The 26,638-nt window shown below is 46.8% G+C and overlaps 1 protein-coding gene across 4 annotated transcripts in view; it reads right to left on the bottom strand.

Annotated features, from left to right (window-relative positions):
- Nucleotides 1-15,043: 15,043 nt before the first annotated feature.
- pcdh19 (protocadherin 19) overlaps nucleotides 15,044-26,638 on the bottom strand; it is a 60,243-nt gene continuing 48,648 nt past the window's right edge. For all 4 annotated transcript variants that reach the window (XM_076046572.1, XM_076046573.1, XM_076046570.1 and 1 more), the window contains exon 5: nucleotides 15,044-15,692. In XM_076046572.1, the coding sequence (XP_075902687.1) occupies nucleotides 15,124-15,692 (569 nt within the window). In that variant the 3' untranslated portion in view covers nucleotides 15,044-15,123. The remainder of the gene's footprint in view (nucleotides 15,693-26,638) is intronic.

The following is a 26,638-nucleotide window of genomic DNA, read 5'->3' as shown; positions in this document are numbered from 1 at the left end:
CGCACAAAAACAACGAGTTGAAAATACGACACACAATTCTGTAAAAGGAAGTAAGGAAGTAAATGAAAGAGTTCGGTGGCTTTAAAGGGGCCCTATTAGGGCCAGTTCCACGTTTAACAAATGAATTTTGGTGGTCTGCTTCCAACAACATACTCTGTCTGAGTCTGTTTGGGTCAAAAAAATTCTAGTGAGCACTACATGCCTCACGAAACAAGCGTTTCTCTACCTCAGCCTGAAGAGGTGTGTTAGTTGGCATGCCAGTAACGTAGAAAGACATGTTGAAAAATGAGAGTTGAAAAAGTCTGGTTTATAATAACATGACCCCTTTACACGCTTCAACTCCAAGTGTTTTTCTGAGCAAGAGTCTGTACACAATCAAAAACCTTTGCACCAAAGAACAACAAAACAGTCCACTTCCTGCAGTTTATTCATCCGAGTGCCACCGTGTGTAACATAACATTTTACATCGCGCCTACCATAAAGCAAAAAAAGATAAATGGGATTCATTTGAACTGTGTGCAAGTCCAGTAAATTATTTTGACAGCCAGCTGAAAGAAAATAAAGTCAACAGTAAGTATAAACACCACATTAAGGTTGAGGGGAAAGAGACTGCCCCAGACTACTAATGTGTCAGTCCTTTTCACCAGACTGCTGTCTGTTAGGGATGAGCAGATGAATTATTAATTATAGAAAACATAGAATTCTCACCAGGGAGCTATTCGGTATCCTCAGACTAGACCAGACGACCACAGAGGGATGTTCAAGGTCAAATAAAATAGATTTCTTTTTGGCTAATGTAAAAATACTGTTAAAAAGCCCCACCTCTAATTGGTTCAAGGCGCTGTGATTTTAAAGGGCTCCCTGACTCAGCCCCGCAGCCATATTTGCTCTTTTCCTCCTGATTTTCATCAGTCTTAATAAAACTTCAATTAACCATCAGGGATCCGAGCTCCCGCTCACCTTCCTAATCTAGTTTGATAGGAGCAGTTAAAGAACCAGTTTGGCCAATTTGCTCATCCGCCACCTGAACAGTAAGTTGCCAGTATCAGACGCTCGAATCCTCATTATAGCAGTTATTCTTTCAAAACTCGGAGCTCAGAGCCGAGTCCTGTAGCGACTCATTTTCCTCAGCCACTTTCTGTTTCTGGCCCTCTCCAGCAACTTGTAACTTCATAAACAGTTTCACAGTGCTGACCCAGAGCCTTGCTGCTGAACGGGCCCAGACCCAGAATGGTTAAATTATTTAGTTGTTTTGAAAGGAGAAACTCTCAACAGCCCTCCCTAATTGATACACACACAGTGCAGTGAAAGGGCGCCCAGGTCCCCCAACATTGCTAAAGGTGTATTTCCATTATTCTCCCAGCAAATTAGAGGTTTTAATGAGCGACCACCCTGTCTCCGTAACATTGTCTGCGCTGCTGCAGCTCACAGCTGGACTCAACAACCTGAAAAGACTTCTTTGTTTCCCCACCAAATGAAATTAAATGATGTGACAGAATTTTTTTTTTTATTGATTTTTTTTTTTTACTTTATTTCCAATTTAGCTCTCAATTACATGTTTCTTTGTAGTTGATTTCTATGAAAAAGGCAAAAGCAGTAGAGGTGCTGTTTAATTTATAAAATAAGACAATTAAATGCAGGTTGCAAATTTGAGCTGGGCCATTTTAATCCCTCAAGAAGCTTTAAAATGTTTTAATCATTTTTTAGTTTCTTAATTTAGGAAGGAGGAGTGTTGACACTTAAGTACAAGACACAGCACTTCTCTGAATTTGGTTGATTTTCTTATTATTTTTAAGATAATCTGTGAGTGTTCATATGGAGGCTCATGCACCACATGCCAGCTTTAGCAGTTCCCCATTGGAGTGTACTATACATCCTGTCAAGGGCCAACTGCTTTAACATTTCCATCATTCCTCTTCAGGAACCATCTGCTACTGTTTGTTCAAGATGCCACTTTAAATATAGTACAAAGTTAACGGCCTAAATCTCAGATTAGACTTAAAAAATAAATAAATAAAATAAAATAAAAATGTGTCGCTGTGTCCCAGAAGGATGCACGTCACACAACCTGAATCTGTCGCCTTTACGGGACTGAGCTACATCTTTTTGAAAAAAAAAAGAATTGGTTTCACTGGTTTGGTATAAAGCTGTACACAATAAATAAACAACAACATAAAAAAGCAATTATGTCTCCAGCTAAAAGCAGTTAATACAATACTGCAGAGAGAAGAGAGAGAATTTCAGTCTCTAGCGTTCACACAGGATGATTCGAAGAAGAGGAAACATCCAGCAAGCTGCAGTCGTGTGGAGATAAAAAGCTTTGTTGGTGTCAGGGGTCAGAGGTCAGAGTGGACAGACTGGTTGGAGACAATAGAGAAGCAACAGCAATAGATAGTCACTGGCCACTATATTAGGTACCCCGGACTAGCACGCCGTACCTAATACCGAGGCTGGTTGGTGTATCTGATTATGCTTCTTTTGTGTCTGGCCAAAAACAGAAAATACTGCCCGTAACCAAACGCATTCGTGTCGGCAAGATGTTTGACTAACACAATTTGGTGTTTTTACCCACCCACTCCCACCACTGACAATTCACTTGAATATTTTCTATCGAAAACACTGCACATCAATTTAGGTGATTTTAGGGACAGGACTGTTTGGGGGGGTCATGCAGCTGTCAGTTACCCTCTCCATATGCCTAATCATGTAAAACGCACAAACAGGAAGGCGCTTTGCAAGCTGCCATGGTTTCAGCCACATTCGTGGTAAGCCAGCAGAGAAGGACGCAGCCAGCTGGACGTCCCGGGTCCAGTTACACATTAAAGCAATTAATCCGGCCCGTTCTGTCTTCCTGATTTTGCTCCGTTGTCATGATGTGCCTTCATAAAAAGAAACCTAACATCAAGTTTCACTGGACACACACACACTTGCGGGCGCCCCAACTTCCCCAACATTAGTCTAGGTTTGTCCAATTGACTTCAGTCACATTCAAACAAAGCCACGTTGTGCGATACATCCACAAAAGAGGCAGTTTTATGTACCTGGTGTCATGCCAGCTGCTAACATGTATTAGTTATGTACAAAGCAATGTTTCAAATATATGGCACTGCGCGCCCCCCTCCAGCTCTCTCTTTATTGCCTATAAACCTTGCCACGATGGCAAGAGATGGAAATCTAAACAGGTTAAGTGATAAACAGGCTGCAAAAGCATGTTTATGTTCACATGGGATAAAAAAAAAAGCTTTTAGTGATCAAGACTGGCAGGGAGCAGTAAAATACTTTAGCGGCTGACAGCAGCAATCTCTTCACTCTTCTTGAGCTGGCCCCCTTGTTCTTTGTAATTCCAAGTATTTTCAGTGAGCTGTTTAGACTATACTTCATTTCATTATACAATTCCGCTTCACTCGTCACAGCTAATCGTCGCAGTTAACTCAGACACGACTCCTGCAACATTTTAACAATTTACTCTTTCAGATTTGGCTGACATGAGAAGACCCGTCGTTGCTCTATGCAAGGAGAAACAAATATGGCAGAAATGACCATTAACATTTAGCATTGACCCCATGTCACATTTGCTTAAAACATCAGTTTTCCCTGCCTGCCACTGAAAGTCGGACACGAGTCGCAGACAAGAGATTTGTTTTTTTTTTCACTAAACTGACCTATTTGCACCATATAATTTAAATCCTTCCCTTCCCTCCCACTGCCTAATGCTCAAGTCACAAACAGCAACCCTCGTGTCCATTTTCCTGCCCTTTAACAGCCTTTTTATTCACCCCACCCTCCCCGTGTTCCTCCACTTGGCACAGAGCCTCGATCCTTCCCCAGCGTGGACATTTTCCCATGTACCAACTCCGACTATCAAAACAACAGTCATTAGGCAAATTTGCTTTGGTGCAGGATTACGTTAATTATCATGGAATTATCACTTCATTAAAGCAGGCAGAGATAAATTATCTCTGATGAAACGAATGCGAAATGAGGAAATAATGATGAGGCCAAAAGGAGGTAAAAAAAAAAAAGAAGAAGAAAGGAAAAAGAAGCGACGACTTGTCAAAGGAAATCAAGTCATTGTGTTCTGGAGTTTCAGTCCCTGAGAGGCATTTCAGCGCAACATGATGGAGTCAGTGGGTTGAGGTGGAGACGGCGAGCGGGGTGAGGACCACCCACCCCCTTATCCAATGGGGTCCAGTTCTCCTCCCCGAGCCCCAGCCGAGCCCGCACGCTTCCCCGGCAAATTGCGAGTGCCATTAATCACAGTGAATACCAACTTTAATGAACGGCCGCGTCGGCCTGGCAGCGGCTTCTGCGGGCATAAGTGCTGCAGCCCAACCTATCTGGGAGCTTCTGCACTTGATCTCAACCCAATCAGTGACACGTCTCTGTCTTCCACACTCATCGACAGTCAAAACGCACCTTCCCTGTCGGATCAGTCACCATTAGCAGGGGTTTGCCGGCTCTCTTTCCAGTATTTCCTGTTTAATGATGCTTCACCTCTTCACGTGTGTTAGCTCTTTCCTCATGTTGCCTTGGTGCACTACCGTGAAAGGAGGTTTTGCCTCCCTTGTCGTTTTTTCGTATGCATGTCTGTAGCAAAAGACTGTAACACAAAGACACTGGTCTTCATTTGATATGCAACTGTTTAAAATAATTATATTTGCACAGCAACATTACATGGTTGTGGGCCTCTGTAAGCTTCCCAGTCTGGGGACTAATATTTCTTTTTGTTTTTCTCAATTTCCTGGGATGTGCAAATCCTTGTGTGGGAAACAAAGGGCCCCAGTCGCAAAAACAGAGCTACTTGTAAGACCAAGTGTTGCGTGTTTATCTCAACACAATGTGCTCTCTGTCACGGCGTCCGATGCAGCGGCAACATGAACGCCGCAAACACGCCCATCAAGTTTTGGCAGATATGAGCAATTTGCACCTTCGTGGCGTCAGACAGTTAATATAAAATAAAAAACTACATTTTTTTTCCCCCCACGAAACACAGCAAGCACAGCGACTGCAGAGAGAATGAAGAAATATGAAGTTCTCCGTCACCCGAGTTCACAGGTTCTGAGGGTTGAGTCACAGAAGCTCCTTGAAAGTGCCGGAACAACACCTCACTGAATCAGAGCCGAGTCACATTTCTCCATCACCGAGCACTGTCGGCGTTCTTAGAATGCACAACTGCAGACTGAGAGACGTGGCGTGATTTGCAAAGAAAGGAGGAAAGAAATCAGACACAGTTATTGCCGATATGAAAAGCATTTAGCTTAAAAATGGACATCGCAAACAGCAGCGATCTTTGATGACTGGGCGCTTTTTTTTTTTGCCAGAGCAGCTATTTCTAGAAATTCAGTCTGTTTTTTTTTTTCTTCCCTACGAAAAAAATAAGCACTAAAGCTCGCAACACTCTGACAAATAGGCATGCAATACTTATGAAGCAGGACCAGACTGTAGATTCAGTTCAATACGGAGGAAGCTACATTATTCTGTGAGGATGCATCACCGTATACATCTTTAATTTGTTGTTTGGCTAAAAACAAGTGAAGGAAGAAAGCACTCCGCTCAAAGCTGGTGAGTGACTGACTGACTGGCTGCCACTTTAGAAACTTAAAAGCTTTTGTCTGAACGGAATAAAATGATATGAGGAGGCATAAAATGAATAAATCATCTGCCGCAGTCTCCCTGTCATGCAAACTAAGGGTTTGGTGTTGTCGCAATAGGAAGGAATAGGAAGGAAGAACACACACCACATACAGCAAGGCCCGCCCTCTTTGGTTTCAACCCCAAATCCCACCGCGTCCATTGCAATAGGCCGCATTTGTAGAAGTGACCAGGAGGCTTCTGAATCGCTCAGGCTCGGGGTCCCTTAAGAGGCCCCTCATAATGGTGCACACTGGTCCATAAAAATGCTAGTTTGCCTTTGAAAGCGAGGTGCAGGTTCATTAAAAATCACCCTGTTGAATAGAGAATAAGCTCCCAAGTGAGTCAGGCAGCAAGACCAAAAGACTCGGCGGGACACAGGGAGGAGGCGAAGCGCTAACACTTCTAGCTCCTCTCTGCGGATGCGTGCGAGGATTTATCTCCTCCCCACATCTCCTGCAATGTTGGTGGTATCACCCAGAGACTCGGCACACAGCCTACTTATTCTTCATGAGGTCACTTTAAACAAAGACACTCGCTCTCCAGGGTTCCGTGAATTATTGCGGCATTAGCTTGCTGCAAGGAGGTGCGGTGCATTTGGCTGGCTGAGTGAGGGAGGGAGGGTGCAACTTTGAAAAAGACTTCAATAATTAATTTGACTTTGGTCACAAGCGCTGAATGTGGTATTTGAAAAAATAAAATAAAAAAGAGAATTGTTAGGTCCAAATGCACATGTGTGAGTTTCTACACACAGGCTGAGGATTGGAGCAGCACAATGCTCGGCTTGCTTGGGGGATACTGTATAAGTGCTGCGCTCGCTCGGCGTGTTGAGTAACAAATTACATAAACCACCCACAAGAAATCTGCGAGGATGTATTTGCGACGATGCAGCTGCACCGCCATGGCCGCTGCACTCTTTCTATTCAACACCCCTCTATTCTGCGCGATACTCCATGTATTTCGTTCGCCGGGTCAAATCGAACTTTTGCTGCCGACCGTTTCTACAACTTGTGCTCGAAAAGAAGAAGAAGAAGAAAAAAAAACCTCCATGTCCAATTTCTTCCGCCAGCTGCACTAGAAGCGTCACACACCTGTAGTCAGAGCTACAAAGCAATCCATTCCATCCTCTTGCTCGGAGATTTAAATAACATAGGGAACAGTAACTAGCGTGCACTCTCCACAGCACTCCAGATCCGGCTCTCTGAGCAATCTTCTCCTCTTCTCTGGAGAATACGGAAACCCATTCAACTCTTTCTTTTTCGCACCGCTACTTAAAACAGGATGAGGCCTGTGCTCAGTATTTGGATGTAAATATTACACATATGTGTGTATTTATATATGTTTGAACGCTCTCTTGCAACAACATTTCCACAGAATTAAAAGATTAATTCAGTTTTGTGTTGGTTTTTTTTTGTGTGAGTGTATTGCTGCGTTGTGCAGGTTCATGGTTAGGGCCTAATTACAGACAGGCAGAAGCGAAATTCATTGTCGGTTAAAACGAGAGAGAGAAAATAAAAAGATGGTTATTAGCCCGTACTTTTCAAAATCGGATGCCATTTATTTTGTTCTTGGCTGCAGCTCATAAAAATTACATTCCTCTTCTGTCATACTGTGACATCGGAATAAAATTAATTAGGTGACAAGCAGGACAAAGCAAGTGTTTTTTTTTATGTTGCAGCTGCCAGCCTTTTGTATTTGTCTGTTTAAATCACTTTGTTTGCTCTGCTGGGAGGAAAATACGGTATGTCTTCCTTTCAAGGACCACATTGCCTCAGCCAAAGCGCTTTTTCCTCTCCTAATATGACCCTCTTAATAGATGACTAATGGTAAACCGCTTGATGCAGAGCTTTAGTGCAGGAAAACAACAAGTCACTTGTCAGCACACAAACAGTATTGATGTTCACAGGTCCTTTTTCGTCAACGCGTGTTTCGCCACGGTTCTCGCTTTATGGTTGCACTGAACTACCAACACGGTGCATTGGATAAAAAAAAGAGGTACGACGGGAAACTCTCGGCTCAAGTGACTTTTCCTCATACATCTTCGGGTTTAAGAAAACCACCAGGAAACAAAACCTTCAAAACTGTTTTTGGAGTGCATTTTTCAATAAACTGCTCTTTTTTTTCCTACTGCGAGCGTGAGTCGTCAGGAGATTTGACATTTACAGTGACACTCAGAGATGCACTGAGATATTCTATGGCTGTAGCGTTTTTACAGCCCACTTTGGTTCCACTTTGGGTGGCAATCTATCTTTCTGAGTTCCCGCGGCAGCGGGATCACTGGAGCCAGCGATTCAATCTTTTCAAAGCCGTCTACATTTCTGTAAAAGGCCTTAAGTCCACTGAGACAAAACATACTGCTCAGACCGGGGTGGAGAGAGAGAGAGAGAGAGAGAGTAGGAGAGAGAGAGAAAAAGATGGATTAAAATGGTCCTGAAAATTATTCCTCCGGCATGGGTACCACTTAAAGTACGGTCCGGAGCTCCCTGTCAATACGTTTCCCTTCGGAAGGGCGGAGAGGTCAGCCAGCGTACCTGTGCCAGGGCAAAATAAATCATTGACAAGGAGAGAGCTTGGGTCAAATAATCACCCCTCCGATAATGCGTGTCCATGGATCGGGGCTTGGGAGATTCATTGCCGGGCGCCCACTGACAATAATGGAAGGCTTTTCAGAGGCCACAGTCTTTAATTTCCAGCCCCTGCTATCAGTGCTTCCATCCTCTGGAGAGGGGGAGGTCAGCCGCCCCTGCTCCAGAGCCCCAGAGCCAGCATCGCGGGCATTAAGGGCTGAGCGAGGCAACTGAGGTCAGCCAGTGATTGCCGCCGGAGATGGCATGCCGAGGGGCGCCGGGGCTCCTCGGACCCGCCTGCGACAAAGAGGCTTCACAGAGTCGCTCCCAGGTCAATTTTATCAGGGCATCACTAATGGTTATGATATGATCTGTCTAGCATCATTTTTAATTAAAGCTTGCTGAGGGAATGTGGCTCCCCATCTCACTGAGGGCTCAGTAATGGCCGGTGAATGTGGCCCATTGTTAGTCCCCTCATCTAAGGGGCCATCAAAGTTCCTTTGTGACTTCACAAAAGGAAGTGGCTGCTGGCCAGGCCTATTAGACATGTAGCTGCATTGGGGCGATGGGGAAGGTAATCAGTCTTCCGGCAAGGGCCCGGCCTGGTTCCCGCTCTCTGCTTCTTCTTCTCCTCGGGACAATAAGAGGCTTGAGCAAAGCTGTTTGGATAACCTTGCCGTTAGCCGTTGCAGTTATATTTAATTGCAAAGACTTTCTCGTGATTTTTTTTTCCTACTTTCTGCAGTGCCACGCTTGAGTCTCTGAGCTATTTTCCCAAGTCGTGTGCCCAGTTCTCCCAGCCAGGCCCAGACCGCGGAGCAGGCAGCCGTGGTGTGAAGGCACATCAACGGGCAGAGCGAACGCTGCGTTGGGTTGCATTGCTCTCCTCTCCAGCGGTGGTGATAATCATCCTGTTTGAAGGTGTGGAACGGCGGAGCAAACAATTATCTGCCCAGTAATCCGTCTAGTGGGGGTGAAAAAGTGGTGGGTGTGCTCTCCAGAGGCGGAGGAGTGCCACGGAAGCACCAGCCAGGCTGGCGTGACCTCCAGTTAACCGCAGGACAGGCCGTGACAACCTCACCCACCAGGGCCTATTCTGTGAAAATCTATTCTCTTTTGTGCAGGGCCATGAAGAGGAAAAAAAAGATAGTTTTGGTTCCCAGACTCTCAAAATTCAAGATTGAACCAGTTTTTCCCATGTTTGTGCGCACAAATCTTTGCTTATCTTTTTTTTTTTTTTTACTATCACACATGAAAACACAAGCCCATCATCACCTGCAGACGGGCGCTAAAACAAACACGTCCCGCTGCTGTAATGGGAAAGCAAACGCTGTGAGTTCTGAGCTGCCAAACCAAACTGAAGTGAACTTGGCCAGACACGTGAGAATCCAGAAACCTTCTGACTTCATTCCTTTTCTCAACCTAATTCAAATTCAACAACTCAAAATTTTTCTTCTTAAAAGTCAAGTATGTCACTTTTATTTATTTGCATAAAATTGGGCAAACCGTGCATGTGCATTTGGTCAAAAACAAAAACTAAAATAAGTCATCGTTGAGTTTTCATTTCATAATGATCATTAGTTTTTAATATTGACATACACAGCTTGTCCACCAGTAGTTTCAACAACAACCTGAAAACATGTCGCCACACAGAACTGCACCGGAGAGACCAAACATCAAGCACAGAGCAAACCGCCGTCATCACACATGTGGCAAGTCTAGTCGCAGCAAACTCGGCTTTCCTACCACTCGATGCTACTGATTGTGACGGGCTGCACTTTTAAGACTCGCTGACTGGATAAACAAAATGTCTGAAAATGCCCCCAAAAAAGAAAAGCGGCAAACTTGAGTGAACAAGGAAGAAGTTGATAGATGCCCAAAGGAAAAATATATATATAAATATAGTGTCTGTGCATTAATCAGCGACTTGAAACACTTTTTTCTTTACAAAAGTAAAAACTTTCCCAAACAAGCGGGCATTCATGCTTACTGTGACAAGCATTTTCTTGGCCTTCACCAAATCCCATGGCGCCTCCCTCCACCAGAGGTTATTGAAAAGGACTAGTTGGTCATAATGAGGTAGGAGCAGCTGCAAGCCCTTTGGATAGAATGAGGTCAATAGAGCGACAGAGATTGGTGCTCCTGATAGGGGGGGGGAGGGGCCTCACTCAAAGGAGCTGGCAACAAACTCCTTTGCATTGAAGGAATGCAAGGCTGCAACGGCTGCAGGCTGCAGGACGGAGAGTTCAGCCTGTCAGATAGAAATCACTCTAATTGGTCATTCTTTTGTCTCACCATTTAGCCCCCAAATTGTTAAAAATGCGTATGCGTTACCACGATGTGGGCCACGCTGACCTTTGATATAAAATCCTGCTGCGCGTGGCAAACATTCCGCATGACCACCGTCAATTAGGACTAATCATTTAAGCCTGGACATGCAGTATTTTTATGGGGGGTGGAGTGTCTACAATTTTGGTTCTCACATTGTTCAAGTTTGACCCCAGAGTTTTTTTTTTTCCCCCAAGCAGCCGCGCTTCCTGCTTGCGGGACCTAACCGCAGCTGTGTCGCTGCAATGTCGGGTAATGATAATGAAGTCGGCACTTCTTAGTATCTTAAAATGCATGCTTTGCCCTTTAAAATGCAGGGAATGACAGCGCGAGCGCGCTTGCGGGCTCTGGCGACGGAGACCTTCGGGGTCTGACGGGAGGCCAAGAGTGACTCATCCGAGTGGGGCAGGGGTTTAAAAAGTAGCGTTGCCCAAGAGAAGAGAATTTAGCCAAAGGAAAAATATCCCTCTGTACAGACTAATGGATGCGTTAGCGAGGGCGCTTTCAGACCGGCTTTCATGTTGGCTCCACCACAGGGTATAGAGGGAATGGCAAATTAATAATAGAAATAAAAACCAGCCCTCTCTTTTCTTATCGAGGGGTGCAGCTGTATGTTTTTTTCGCCCCCTCTCCTCCTCCTGTCTGCGGTGCTCTGCATCCATCCTCGCCGTCTCCTCATCAATCTATACAAACGCGCTCATAGGAGAAGGATACGCCGCGTTCGGGGGAAGGTGAAAAATGGAGCATTTATTGAGAGAGTGAGTGAAGAAAAAAAGCGATCACAGAAACTGCTTCAGACTCACACTAATAGTAGCGGGCGCTGTCTTGTCTTCCGTCTTATTTTATCGCTCTCAGGCCCTTCCACTCAAAGTCAACTAATAAATCAATATTTCAAGAGGAATCCGCTTCCGTAATAACATCCTAGCACCAGGCTGCAAAAACACATCAGGCACGGGCTGAGGATGACTCTCCGTGACAGACGACATGGCCCTGATCAGTGTCACTATTATGGTGTTTTCAGGAACATTTGGAGATGTGACACGTCTGGCGGTGGCAGGAGTTTTCCACTCCAGAGGAAGCAGAGAGCACCGGGGGCAGACAGGGACACTAAAACGGATCATGTGGCCGGCTGGAACTCTCCCAGAGGTCTGCTTTGGAAATAATGGGGAAGAGGAGGGACGGATGCATGGAATATTAATGCAGCGCCAGAGCAACACGCAGCGTGCTGATTCCAAATATTATGGCGACCGGCAGAGATGTATGTGTGTGTGTGTGTGTGTGTGTGTGTGTGTGTGTGTGAAAAACATTTTCATTGCACACCATTAAACCTAAATGAAAATGAAAAACCACTTAATTAATTGTACTTTTAATGACAAAGGGAAAAATCCCTTTTTATTAAGGGAAACAGAAATTGCCTTGTTTTCTTTGTGTATTTTTTTAAATGAAAAAAAACTAAATAAAAAAAGTTAATGCTTTATTCGTTTTTTTATTTATTTTTTTTAGTTGCAACATCACCACCTCCACTTCTTAGGGGACTGTTAATCAGATTAGCGCGCTCTCTGCGTGGGTGGCCACTGACAATAGTTTGTCAAGTCCTTCAATTGTCAGTGGTTGAACAATTCAAACAGGCAGCTGCAAGGCCTGCACCATTAGCTTTTGGTCCATGGCTGATTAACTCAAATGACACCATCACCAGAGTCAAGGAATGTTACAAAATTGCTAAAAAAACAAACAAACAAACAAACTAAGGAGCCCTCACGCTCTTCCTGATCTAATTGTCAGTATAATCGTATAAAAATCATATGAAAATAACTTGTCAGACAAAATGTTTGACTTACTGTGAAGTGAGCAAATCTTTTTTTTTTTTCCACCAACAATAGCAACCTGAGCTAATAGCTAGCGTTCATTTGGTAGGCGAAAGCTAAAAGCTACTAGCTATTTAGACTTCCCAGTCTTATACAGATGGAAAACAAAAGTTGTATTCCCTTGGAAAAAAAATAAATGTATCCAACGCCAGGTGTGTTTATACTTACTTTGCTCACTATACTGCGGGAAAAAGAGGCTCCCAGTTGGCAGAGTAACAATTCCAATCCAGCAGCTCTCGGCTGAAAGAATGCATTGTGCTGAGTAAAAGGCAGGGACCCAGGCGGAGAACATTTAATAGTTTAATTATAAGCTGCTGTATACATTCAGTGATTATTCCGATTTTCATGTTGCCAGAAGCCATGGGTGAGACCAGCAAAACATTCAGCTACAAGATCTAGTTTGTTGTATGCAATTTTTGCCCGTTTTTCATCCATGTTTTTCCACATTGTACAAAGTTTACTGCAAAGCAACAAAAAAACCTCATTGCTGATGTGCAACACGGCCCTTTTTTGAGAAACTCAGCTTTCAATCCGACGTGATTCCAGCCCGTCTGTCCGCGTGGTGTCCGTCCGTCCGTCCGTCTGTCTGCCTCTTCTACCACTTTGGTATGGACCCTGTCTTTTTCCAGCCCCACTGAGCACAAACGGCACAGAGGTGGCAGCAGTGCTGAGCGACGCCATCCCGTCCAGTCTCACCGTGATCGAGGCCAAACCAGCTGGTTAAGACGGATAAAGTGGGTGGAGCCGTGTTACCAGCTGGGAGGACGAGGAAGGCTTTGTCTCTCTCCCGTCGATGTTAAGATGATGACACATCCTCTTTGTTTTTTGTTTTTTTTTTTGGTTTTCCGTTGCAATCTCACTCTAAGCTCATTGAAACTGACACACTAATGTTGGTGCTGATATCGCTTTTTTTTTTTTAAAGTTCTTTTTTTTTTTTTTGTCTTTTTACATTTTCTAGTAGCCCACACAGAAACTTGATGGCACAAGAACTGACCAATAAGAAACTCTTTACAACAAGGTAGACTGCAACAGTTGCCAGGGGTCACACAGTAAACAAAAAAAAAGAATAATAAATCAAAAATCCAAAAATCAAGAAACGAAACAATTTAAATCCAAATTCAATACGAAAAAAAAAAAAAAAAAATCTGGTTCAATATAAAAGCAAGAGACAAAAGGAACCAAAGCAAGTTAATTTCAAGTATAACTTACTCATAAAAACTAAGCACAGCATTAAATATTCTCATTATACATTTTTAAATTATTTATAAAATATATTTTGGCATATATATTTTTTGTATTTTTGTGTTTGTGTAACAAACGCTACTGTAGCTTTAGTTGAACACCAATTTGCCTTTTTTTTTTTCTTCCTTGAAACAAAACATTAAAGGGATTGTCACATAACAACGGGTTATTAAAAATGATAATAGTCAACCCTATAGAGAGTTTCACATAGCAAGACATGAGTGACGATCCCTTCTATCCTAGCCCCACAGTCGAAAGTCAAAAAAAGTACAAGACCAGAGCGCAAAGTTCTAACTTGTGCTCCACTGGCTACAATCAAGGGTTGGGCACAGGAGAATTTCAAAAGCAGGAAGTCTCTTTTTCTTTTCTCTTCGTACAACATCACTTCAACACGAGGGCCCGCCGTCCCATGTCCAGTTTTCAGGGCGGGCGGGCGGGCGGGCAGATAGCGGAAGTTCATTAAGCCCCCATCCTTGACGAGATATAAATACTGTGAAGAGCTCAGAGTGCGATGACACCAGGACGTCCTCGGGGATGCACACAGACAGTTTCCCTTATTAGTCAGGAAAAGGGCAGATGTGACCGAGAGGTCTCCCTTCCCTTCCGGATGCACTCAAATCGCTCAACGAAGTGTGTGTGCGTGCCTGTGTGTGTGTGTGTGTGTGTGTGTGTGGGTGTGTGTGTGTGTGTGTGTGTGTGTGTGTGAGAGTGTGCGCCGTGTCTTCTGTTGTTTATCTCATTAATGAGGCTCACTATACAAAGGAACAAAGAGTGATTTTCTTTTGGCAGCTAGACCAAACTGCAAAAAAACAAACAAAACAAACCCTAAAAACAAAGAAGGCAAACATCAGTTTTGTGATAGAAAAAGCAGTTCAAAAGGCAAAACTGTACTCTGGACGTGGGTACGTCAAGCGTCCAGAAAAACAACAACAACAACAACAACAACAACAACAAAAAAAAGGCGTCCCGCGTTTAGTGCCGAGGCTGCAGAGCTCCAGTGAGCGTGTCCGTCCAGTCAACAGTTACCTGCCTGTCCGCTGATTGCAGGGGGAACAAAAAACGGGAGAAGAACGGAAAAAGGGGCCAAAGGAAGAAGAGGGGGGAAAAATGAAAGAAAAGCAGACACAGTACTGCGACTACAACACAATCCACTAGCTCTGGAGCACACACACACGCACATCAAGCGTTGCAGGCCGAGCTGGTTCTTGATTACGGACGCGCTTGCGAAACGGGCGGTGGGGGCGTGGGGGGGTTGCGGGGGCTTGGGGTTTTGGTGGTGGTGGGGGGGGGGGGGGGGGGGGGGGCGCGTCCCACCGCACCGTGTCCTCCGGCAGCCCCGCTCCTTGTCCCATGCGCAAATACGGCGACTGCAGGAGGGTGGGTGGGTGGCTGGGGGGCGGGGGGGGGGGCGTGTTTCGGGGGCTGTGGGTGGGGTGGGTGGGCTTCACGTCGACTGAGCCGCGCGGGGGCGTCGCTCGCTGAAAGCCAGGCTAAAGCACGATGTCCTTGAGGCGCTTGCTGCCGGGGGACTCCTTGTCCCGGCCGTCGCTCAGCAGCGTGTTGATCTCGCGCACGGCCGGCTCGCTGTCCTTGCCCTCCGGCTGCCGCAGCAGGCTGTGGTTGGCGATGCGCTCGGCGTCGCGGCACTTGAGCGTGTTGTAGGCGGAGGACGGCAGCTTGGACGCCGGGCTCTTCAGGTGCACCGGGGAGGTGATGGGGCTGGAGGCCTCGCGCCCGTTGCCGGCCTCGCGCACGGCGCCCCCGTTGGCCTTGGGGCTGCACACCTGCGACTCCTGAGTCCGCTTGCCCTTAAAGTCCCCCCCCCGCTCGGCGCCGTCGTCGGGGCCGTCCTTGCCGAAGGTGGCAAAAGTTCTCTTGGCCGTGGTCGTGCCGTCCTCGTAGTGGGGCACGTCCACCGTGGTGGCCTCGATGGACAGGGCGATGACGTTGCGGCCGTGCTCGGGCGACTTGGCGCGGGCCGGCACGCGGGGCATCCAGCAGCGGTCGGAGTGGCCCAGGATGCGGCACTCGTCCTGGCAGTGGAAGCCTTCGCTGGGATCTGGAGGGGGGCAAAGAGAAAATAGCACTGTTAGGTAAATAGATATACAGAGAGATAGATAGATCGATAGAGAGATAGATAGATCGATAGATATACAGATAGATAGATAGATAGAGAGATAGATGGATAGATAGAGAGATATACAGATAGATTTCTTCTTTTTATACCTTCAAAAAAAAACTTTAAAAAACAGCATTTCACATTTCATTCTGTCTTGATTCAGGAAAACTTTCATGCAACTAAAGACTTTGTTTCAACGCGAAGAGCAGCAGCTTAATGTTCCACAGCGTTTTTTTTTTTTTTTTTTTTTTTTTTTGCAAGTCCCGATCACGTCTACCGGCTGTATGTTTTGGGGGTGGGGCGGGGGTGGGGGGTTGGAGTCGGTAATACCGGCCATTAAAATGTGCGCCATCAAATGAAAAGTCCATTTTGTAAAATTGGGTTCTCTGTCGCGACGGTAAATGAAAGGCGCCGCCGCAATCAAATGTCTCCCAGAGAGACGCCAGACGGGCCGCGCTGTTGTTGGCTGCTTCATCTCTCCTTCTCTCCTGCTTTGTCATCTGGCGCCGAGTTATAAATATGTAATGATGTGTAATGCAGGGGTAAGGAAAAAAATAAAAAATAAAAGATTTGCCCGAGTCTGTGGGACTGCAGTCTTTTGAACTTGTGGTGTGTGGAAGAGGAAGGACGGAGTGTTTAACACGGTGGCGGGATAAAGGCTCGCAGAAACACAGTACAATTGATGCTGGAATGTTCAATCGGCAAAAACATTATTTTGACTGAAAAAAATAAAAATAAAAATAAATGACTGAATTTGTCGCTGTCACAAAAAAACAACTAATAGTTTCATGAATAAGTGAAAATACTAAAAATTGAATCTTCAGCCACGTTGCTCTTGTTTATTTTTTCAATCTTGAAGAAGAATGTGCCACGCATGCACACACACACACACACACACACTGACACACTTGTGAGCTCCTTCTGCGCATAGCAACAGTCTCGGCTGCAGAGGCCCAAGGTGAAAAGGGAGGATTTTGCCAACGATTGCCATCGACCCAAATGCATACGCTTACATCTGGCAATCGCAAGTTGACAGATCACCTAATTAAAATCACTAATGATCTGTTTTTCCCCGCTTTCTTTCTCTCCCCCCACCCCACCCTTGCGCTCATCTGCGGCACCTCTGCTAAGGCCCTGGGGGATCGATATTTAAAGATCGGAGACGGGCTTTTCAGGGGCAGATATTCCAGAGGTGTCTTTCATAAAGTATAATCTGATGGGACTGACGGATAAAGTGGGAACTAAATGGATGAACAAATCATTAAAACGGCAACACACGGGCGGCGAGAACCTCTCATATGAGAAGTGGAAAATGTGAGGGAGGCGTGTTTGAAGCCTGGGATCGTAGATGCACAGAAAAAAAAAAAACAAAACAAAATAAAAAAGGCGGAAAAAAAAGAAAAACAAAACCAAAAAAAGAAAGCAGCTATTAATGCCTCGTGTCCAAATAAACAGCGGCGGAAAAAGAAGGCGGCACAGGATTAGCATCCTTTGATCACACTCGTGCGTCGCAAACGCACGCACGGTGACACCTCCAAACACGACGCGCCGAACAACGGGCGCAGATTGTCTTAACGAGGCGCGCCAGCCACCGCGGCAAACGTCTCAAATGTTGCCGACGGCGCCTCGCCGGCGAGATCTCATCACTTTCTAAAACCCCATTACAGTTCCACATTATTGAGGCACGCCATCCACGGAGGAAGAGAGAAAAAAAAAAAGGGTAAAGGAAATGACAGTCTGAACTGACCAAACTGATTTTCTTTTGGGCGGCGGTTTCTTTTTACCCGTGCGCGTACATTTGAATGCGTGTTGATTAGTTGATAGGGCTGAAGAGGCGGCAATCTCGGCGACAGAAGGCATTAGCCTGCCGGTTTGTTCTGAGAGAACCAATCCAATCAGAGCATAATAATGCGCTCGCAACGGGAAGTCTCCACCAGGTTACAGGGAACATAATGGAGCGTATTAAAAACTGTGAGACTGCATGTTCATGGCCAGAGGAGGAAATAAATGCTTGCTATCTATCTATCTGATAGCATTTAAGCTAGCAAGTCCCTTTTTCCCATGTGTCTTTCATCTTGTGAAAACACATTTTCACAGAAGGCCACAGCATCATATGTTCTACGTCTCTGTGCTTTTCCTCTCTCTCTCTCCAATCATATAGAAGAAGATCTGTTTATTAGAGATATTTTACAGAACGTCGGTTATTTCAGGAAGAGTCGATTCGAGGGTGAAAGATTAAGTGGTGCTGTCAATGGAGGAAAATCCATTTCAAACTACGAGCTAGGCTAGAAGTATGGGCTAAATGTCAGCTCCGCAAATACCAAAGGAAAAAACGCTCTGCAAATCAAGTTTGACACATCTGACAGCTTTTTTCTTTTTTTTTTTTCTTTGTTTTTTCTTCTTCTGTTTTCGTGGATTAAAGATTTGCGAGCGCGGTGCTAATGAATGCAATTTCCTTCTAAATATCCAGGCTTTCTCCTCTCCAACCCAAGGCTCTTTCCCCAACACAAAAAAGGCCTTGAGGGCACAAAAGGAAAACACACAAGTCGTATGTTCTTTACTTAGCGCTTCATGCATATGCAGGGAATAACACCGACTCTCCTTTCCTTCAGGGGTCTCGGAGAAAAGGCAACTGGGTTGCAAATGACATTGTCGTGAAAGCCAAGTGCCATTAATGCCGACACATCCTGCCTCTGCTTGGAGCCTCACAAAACGCAGATGTTGCTCGAAAAGACCCATTGAAAAAAAGAGAAAGGGAAAGAGAGAGAGAGGGAGAGAGAGAGGAAAAAAATTGGAAGAGACACATTTAAATAGAAATAGCGGCAGGCTATCGGCCTCTTACAAAACGCAATCTTGCAACCAGAAGAGAAAAGAACCGAAAAAAACCGAATCAACAGCAATAGCACGAGATGAATTAATGACTTGCGCACCCGGCACTGAGGCCGTGGAAGTCAACAAGTAGGACAAAATAAAAGAAAAAAAGAGGGGTGCGTGAAAGCGCCTCCTGCTGTCAATGAGCTTTTAAAGTCAGCAGGAAAACGAGGCTGCCAATCAATTCCAAGAACAGATTTACAGCACGGAGCCGGATGTCACCGGTAACATTTCCTATCTGTGATTTATTATTAAATCCTGTGGGAGTAGCGATGGGAGGCTGAAGACTGCCTGCACTTTAAAGTGTCGCGCATTTTAAATGCACACAGTCTCGCGGAAACTGTGAGGAAGAGGGGGGGGGGGGGGGGGGGGGGGGCTCCGCGGCTCCGCGGCTGCGCGGCGCTGCTATCGGAAACACTGCACTTCAATGACCAAGTCCAAAGGCTGGAAAAGGCTGAAGGGAGTTCCTTTGATTATCGCTACGTGCTTTGAGTGCATGCTAATGCGTGCGGCTCAGGTCACAATAATATTTATATAAAAATATACATACATATACAGTATGTATATGGATGGCAGCTTCAGACGTTCCTTCCCCTTTGGCCGAAGAGGAACTAGCATCGCTCTGCATGGGAAACGCGAGTGGGAGACGTTTGCTGCCATTTACATCTCATCTGCAGCCCGCTGACGGTGCCTCAGCCTCCCGGATCAGATAAAGATGTCTGAAGTTCAGGTTGCAGCAGACAGAACTCCAGTTTCGGCAAGAGGAAAGGGGGAAACGGGGGGGGGTCCGGGGGGTCGGGTGGAGGAATTCCGCAACCTGACAGGCCCATTGCTCACTTTCCCCCTGCGTGCTGCACATAATGATTCCCACCGTGCTGGAGGTACTATTTGTTTGTTGCTAATGTTGCAAAAAAACAGAGAGGGTGGGGAAAGGCAGCCAAAAACCAAATAGTGGGGGGGGGGGGGGGGGGGAGTCAGCACTAAAGGCCCGAGAGCGAGCAGAGGGACGCGTTAACTCGCCGACGTCTCGCTGAAAGATTCCCTGAGCTTCGGCCAACTGTCCGCCTCCCGCTCGGCTAACACATGGCTCTCGGCTTTGGAAAAACAAAGGCACCTGCGCCGCCGAAGGTACTTTAAGTGTGAGCTGCAGGTGGCCGCAGGAAAAGAAAGCCAGAGCGGAGGGAAGGGGGAGGAGGTGGTGGTGGTGGTGGTGGGGATGGGGAGGGGGGCTCAGGTTGAATAAATGTGAGCCCACGCTGCGGTGACAAATCTTCTCCACTTAAAGGCCCAGTGTGTGCGACGCCGTCGCGCGCATTAGCAAAGAAAGCTAACGGCAAACAGCGCTAATCCAGCGCTTTCTGTGAGGGGAGAATCTCAGGAACGCCAAGAAATGGCACCATGCCGCCTCTTCACAAACGGACATTCGATCTTCAGGTAAATAAATATAAATGCTCCTTATTGCCAACAGATGTTTATTTTCAGTGTGATTAAGCTACTAAAACAATATAGAAAAGTGTTAATGTAAGTGTTAACAAATCTCTCTCTTTTTTTTTCTCCAATAGATCCCTTTAAATGCAACACAGTGGGCCTCTAATTCTATATTTCTATAGTTGGACTTAAGCCACGAGCCGGCGGGTGATTTTCAACACGACTCAGCTGTGTTGGTTTTTACACTGAGACGAACTCTAAAAGGATTTGGAACAGCAGAGGCGGAGCGAGGATGCTTTCAACTTCAGGCTCACTCACTTTCTCCGTGTGCGTGACTGCATTCTTGCATGTGCGTGCGTGTGTGTGTGTGTGTGTGTGTGTGTGTGTGCGCCGACGACAACAGCGCTGCAACAATAAAATAAAAATAAATAAGATAAAAACAAAAAAAAACGCAGTAAAATCTAAAAAGCGTCCGCAGCCGTTCTAAAGGTGGATACGCTGAACCCGCGGCCCGACTGTCGAGAACCTCCGACGTCCTTTAATCGTCTCCGGATCATCGCGGCGCCGCAACCCAGCTGCTAACAGCCAGCGCCAGGCGCTCCCCTCCCCCGACACCTCGACGACTATGACTGGGCTACGATGCGGCCCTGCAATGGGACGCGCGGGGCGGCCGCTTATCTGCACCGCTGGAGCGCGGCCACAGACGGCAGCGCAGAGCTAAAGAGACTCTTTGCTAGCGGTCGTTTCCGACAGTCGTCGCGCCGATCTGCCTTTTTATTTGGAACGTGAACCAGATCCAGATGTTTTATGTTGCATCCAACGCCCGCCGCAGCAGGAGCCAATTTTGTGGAATCCTAAGGATTATTATGAGGATTTTGATTGAAGATGCAGCAACACTGAGGGGATAAACTAGGGCAGTGTTTCTCAAAGCGGGGGGCGCAGAGTCACGTCTGGGGGGGGGGGGGGAAACACCAGGCGGGAGGGAGACGGCGCGCCCGGGGGAACTGATGTTTTCACAGCGGAACTTTTTCCACGGCGGAACAATTTTAACAAAAAGTGTTCAGTGGGTTGTAGCTGAGATAAAAACGCTGCTCAGGTACACAGGAGGACGAAAAGAAGAATCCAGCATGAACAATCTTCTTCCTCCAAGGTGGGGCGTGACGGAGAAAGTTTGAGAACCACTGAACGAGGGGCAGAAATATTTCCCTAGGGTTGCAACTGGGTCACGACTCTCATTGGCAAAACGTCGGTGCCTGAAATGACAACATGAATGTTTTTATTGTTATCATTTTACTGCAGTTTTCTGTACTCACTAAATGTTTTCAGGGTGATCTTGCAACAGTCGGCCTGTCAGCATTCCTTTGAACTGAAGGCACAGCGAATCTCCCCCCAATGTTGATATTAATATAAATAAAGCTAAAGCAGCTGGTTACCACTGTGCTAGGATCAGGGTTAGTGTTACATCAAATGTCTTTAAGTCTCTCTGACTGTTGTCTGATTGCTCTTCATGTTCATTTTCCATCCTGGCAGTCACACACTGGTTGAATGTAAACTGTGGCCACAGAGTCTTTGACATAGGCAGCGACGTGCATGGCGCTGGGAGAGTACAACAAACATCATGGGGGGAGGGGGGGGGTAGCTGAAGCCAGCCGCGGAACCAGGGGGCGGGGGGTGTCCAAGCGGGCCCGCCGCCCGGGCCAATCCAGCGAGGCCGACCATAAATCAGGCCGGAGGCGGCGGCTCCTGCGGGAGCCTGGCAAGATGGAGTGTGATGGTCTTGTTTTTACAAACAGTGGAGGGGGCACCCTTAGCACGCCGCGCCATCACTCTCCTCGCACGTCGCCCCGTCTCCCCCCCCCCCATCCTCTAACCTCCTCGCGGCAATCCACTTGGTCTGCGTCCGGGCCTCGTGGCGCCTCGTCTTCCTCATCTCATCTTCATCTTCATCTTCATCTCACCAGCGTCCGTCCGAGTAATTAAAGGAATCCCCTTCACACCCCCCAAATAAACTCCCCCCCCCTCTCGTTTCTGCCTTCCCGAGCACATTTGCCCGCCCCCCGCCCTCCAGCAAAATATTAATTGTTGGAAGAAATGAGAGCCCCGCCCGACCACCACCCACATCCAACCCCATAGACACCCCCCCCCCCCCCCCCCGACACACACACACAGCACACACACACACACCTCTGAAGAGCTGATTCAAAATGGCAGTCATTCTCATCTCTGCAGTTTGTCAAGAACTCTGCAAAAGCTGGCAAAAATTTGCTTTGACCCATCTTGGCCACGCCCCCTTAAAACTCACCCAAATCCCGCCCCCCTGCACCCCCCCACAGCCTCCTTCCCCCATGGCCGCTGCCCTGTCGTATCCCCGAGGCCCAGTTTTCCGTATAAAGAATGAACTTCCCAAGCGGTGTTGACAAACAATGCACTCGCCTCCTAAAATTGGTAACAGAGAGCATCTGTTTAACAGCTGTGTAACGGCTGGGGGGGGGCGATCATTTTATAAATCACCGTGTCATCGCCGGGGCGGCGCTCTCGCTCTCGCTCAGGCCGCCGCTCCGTGTGACGCGTGGCGAGGAAACGCTGCCACTCGGAGAAGAATTCACGAGCTTCCTGCCTGCGCCGCCACCTAGAGGTCGCAGTGCGGCTCGGCAGCCCCCCCACCCCCCCGCCCCTCCAGCACCCCTGTGGTGGCGGCGGCGGGCAGGATTTACAGCGGTCACGTCTACTGTGATCCCGAGGCTTCCACAACATAATTCGGGGCCCGGTTTCCCCGACGCCGACAAACAAACACGCCGTGCGGGCTGCGCTTAACCCCGGCGGCACACGTAAAGATCCGCAGGCCAGCTGTGCGTGAAGCTCTGCTGAAGGCCACGGCAGAGAAATGGCATTTGCTTGTCTGCAAAACATTCCCAGAAACCCTCCTGCCCGCATTTCTCAGCCGCCTGTGTTTTCTTCTGCCCCCCCCCCCCCGCCGCCAGTTGCGGAGGTGACATTTTTATTAAAATAAAGCCAATAAAAACGTGTAAAATATTGAATCAAATCCATTACAATGTAGTGAAAATAAGTCCTGCGGAGGGGAGCCTGTAATTAGTGCGTTCGTCTTCGCCGCTCCTCCAAGACGAGCGGCGAAAACTATTTTCCCCTCCGCGCCATTGTTGCAATAAATCAGATACCACCGTGGCCGTATATAACATTTCCAAGAAAAACTAATCAGGGGTGTAATTTGGTGATGAATTTCATCTGAGGAAAAGGCATTCAGGTATTTTAAAGGGGGGATAATTATTTTAGTACATAACAGATATGAGGCTGCAGGAAGGGAAAATCCAATTAAAGGCCGGGCGTCGCGGCACCTTGAGCTCGTCTTTACTCGCGTAATTTGATAGATTTTTTTCGTTAAAACACTACACACGTTGTGGCAAAGAATCAGGCTTGGGAAAAAAAAATTGTAATTGTAATGTAATTTCTCCTTAATGAATTTAATGAATTTAAAAAAAGAAAGTATCGATGCTACTTTTTTTTTTTTTTTTGTTCCCTTTGAGGCGAAAGACTTTCTGCTGCTCTTGTTCTTTCCACTTAGCAACATTTAGCCCCTTTCAGCTGCCGGGACAGTGATCGATACCGGTCCGCAGTGTGATGGATAAACTGGAATCGTTCGTCGCCGAGCTCCGCGCAGACCAGGGCTGATGAACGCGGCGGAGGTGATTAATAATATGAAAACATTAAAAGTACATTTGTAGAGGATGGATTCGATTTGGGCTTCGGCGGTCCGGGAGCCCCCCCGGGCGCCACGTTGCGACTGCTCCGCGGTGCGATGCGCTGCGCTCCGCCATAATCGCAATGCAAACATCACCCTCGTTGACGGTGCGCCGTTCAAATTGCCGCCGCTAACGACGGGGCCTCAAATTAACCCGCGCTCAGAGGCTTGCGGGACCCACAGCAACGCTAAAAATTAATAAATAAATAAAGGAATTAATGTAAAAAAAAAAAAAAAGGAAAAAGAAGAAGAAGAAGAAGCACAGCAGGCGGCGGCGGCGGCAGCAGCAGTCTCAGTGATGCATCGGCAGAGAATATCTTTAAATACATGCAGAATTCTCTGTGTTTAAGCTTGACCGAGCTAGCAAGCTAATTTGCTCCTACACCCCTGAGTCTGGGGGAGGCAGGGGGGGTGGGGGTGGGGGTGGGGGGGAATCAGGGGGGGTGGGGGTGGGGGGGCAGAAACACACTCCTAAATTACATCTGAGTGGGTTTTGGAGAGTGTGTGTGTGTGTGTGTGTGTGTGTGTGTGTGTGTGTGTGAGAGAGAGTGAGTGTGTGGAGCAGAGATATAAAAAAGACGAGTTGAGGGATTAGATGGGGATTGGATTGCTTTACTGTGATCAATGTCAAAATATGAGGGTGGCGGTGGCGGTGGGGGGGGCGCTTAAGTGAGTCGCTGCGGTCAAATGATCTGATTCACCAACGAAGGACGAGGAATTCTCTGGATTAAATTCCAGCAGCCAGCGGAGATTTAGAATTTCTGATTTGCGGCGGCGGAGAGAAGCCCAAAACACACGCACACGCACACACACACACGCACACACACACACACACACACACACACACACACACACACACACACACACACACACACGCCTTATTAATCATGAAATATTAATGAGGCATCGCCAATATTAAGATCTTCCTTTTGTTTGTCAGTTTCTTTGTGCTTCTTTCTCATCAGGCAGCGTATTAAAAAAAAATGAAGCAAATCAAGTGTTGGGGATATTAGGAAGTGATTTAATGGTTTTAAATCATCGGCGGCGGCCGCGTGGGAAATTCTAAAATAAGAAAGCAAACAGATTCGCCCATTTTCTATTATTAGACGGGAGCCATTGTTTCTTTTTTGCTGGCTATTTGCTGCCTCTCCAGCCGCATTTCTGTCATGCTGAAAACATAATTGTGCTTCACATCTGCGAGTCCACATCCAACTGAGGACGACACACTGGGCAGCCGACCAATATCTAAAGATTCTGAGTGTGTGTGTGTGTGTGTGTGTCTCTCTCTCTCCCTCTGTGTCTTTTTGGAGCTTCAGCTGTGCCTCAAATCAAAAAAAAGAAAGAAAAAAAAAAGGTGGCCTTACATAATTAATATAATGTGGCTTCTCATTCAGTCATGTTCAATTTGCGTCAGCCAGGACTATGTGTTTTATATTCCATTTTATCTTGTCACAGAAGCAACAGCACAGTCCCCCGTTTCTCTCTCTCTCCGCTCCACCTCCCTCACTCATTTTCTCCTGCTGCTCCCGTCTTTAAAAATAAAATTTCACTTGTCACTTCTCCCGACATTTTTTAACAACCCCCCCCCCCACCACCACCACCACCACCCTGAAAGTAGGACAGTGTAAGGTGGCGAGTGTGCTGCTGCTGCTGCTGTCGTCGCACAGGTTTGCCTCAGAGAAGCTGAGGAACGTGCGCAGCAAAAGGAGGAAAAGCGCGTCTTAAAGCTGCTGCTGCTGCTGCTGCTTAAAGGGCCGGCTCACCCCATCATTGAAATTTGACTATTTCCCACGCGCCACTTCAAGGCTGGGGTGGCATTTTTTTTTTTTTAATCCAAAACAACAGTAGTTTAGTTGCACAGTGGCAAATATACAGCGGGAATGTAAGTAGGTATAAATAAATAAATAAATGAAACACAGCAGAGAAGCACAGACGTGTCCATACATCCAGGGTGCAGAGCGCTGCAGAGCGCTGCAGGTGTCGGCTGCGCACCGCAGGCACGCCGCCAGTGAACGAGTGAGTAAAACCTTTGTCTGTGCTCATCCTTCACCTCATTGTCCTCCCCAAACATAGTTTGTGCCTCCGCCACTGGACTGAGTTCACCAGAGCCGGTGTGGACGCGGCTCCTCGCTACATTTCTGGCTGCTCAGCGAGGTGTTCGGGTTGCAGTTTTGAAACAAATTGGACCGTTGACACCACACACGCAGCGGCGAGATGTGATTATTGTCGTTATTGTTGCACTATTTTGCCACAGTGGGCTTCAGCCTGGCTCGACTCCTTCTCTCCCTCTCTGTGAAACTCCAGAATGTTTTTTTGTATTCCAAAAAGAAGAAAAAAAAAAAAAGAAAAAAAGCGTCACCTGATTCCTCCATGACATGTCACCGCACCAGCAATGTGACTCGTGGGAATTTGCAGTAAATTACAGGTGTAAGGACGACACAAAGGGTTGTGAAGTATTTTTTTTTCCCGAATCCGAGCACAGAGAGAAAAAAAAGGAAAAAAAAAAAAAAGAAGGAAGGAAGCCTTGGTTGACTTTTTTCAAAAAAGGCTCCATTCTGTTTGACATTTGGCAGGCGCACCACTTCCCTCCCACCTCCTCCATTACTCACCGCAGCCAGGTCTGCGCCACAATACCTCTTAATATCAGTCAGCCAGAGCCAATGTCCATAGCATTAGCCGCCCACTGGCTGGCGGCACCCTACATAAAGGAACGTCAGCCACAGAAGGAAACCCTATCGGAGACGCGCAGATGGCGGAGACGGAAGGTGCGAGACCTGCCTCGAATTAAAATTAAAAAAAAAAAGGGTGAGAGCGAGAGAAGAAGGAGAAG

This window comes from Nelusetta ayraudi, unplaced genomic scaffold, assembly GCF_046127955.1.
Source record: "Nelusetta ayraudi isolate G7.1 ecotype Tasmania unplaced genomic scaffold, CSIRO-AGI_Nayr_v1 ptg000090l, whole genome shotgun sequence".
NCBI classification, from domain to species: Eukaryota; Metazoa; Chordata; class Actinopteri; order Tetraodontiformes; family Monacanthidae; genus Nelusetta; species Nelusetta ayraudi.
This window is presented reverse-complemented; position numbering and strand designations above follow the sequence as displayed.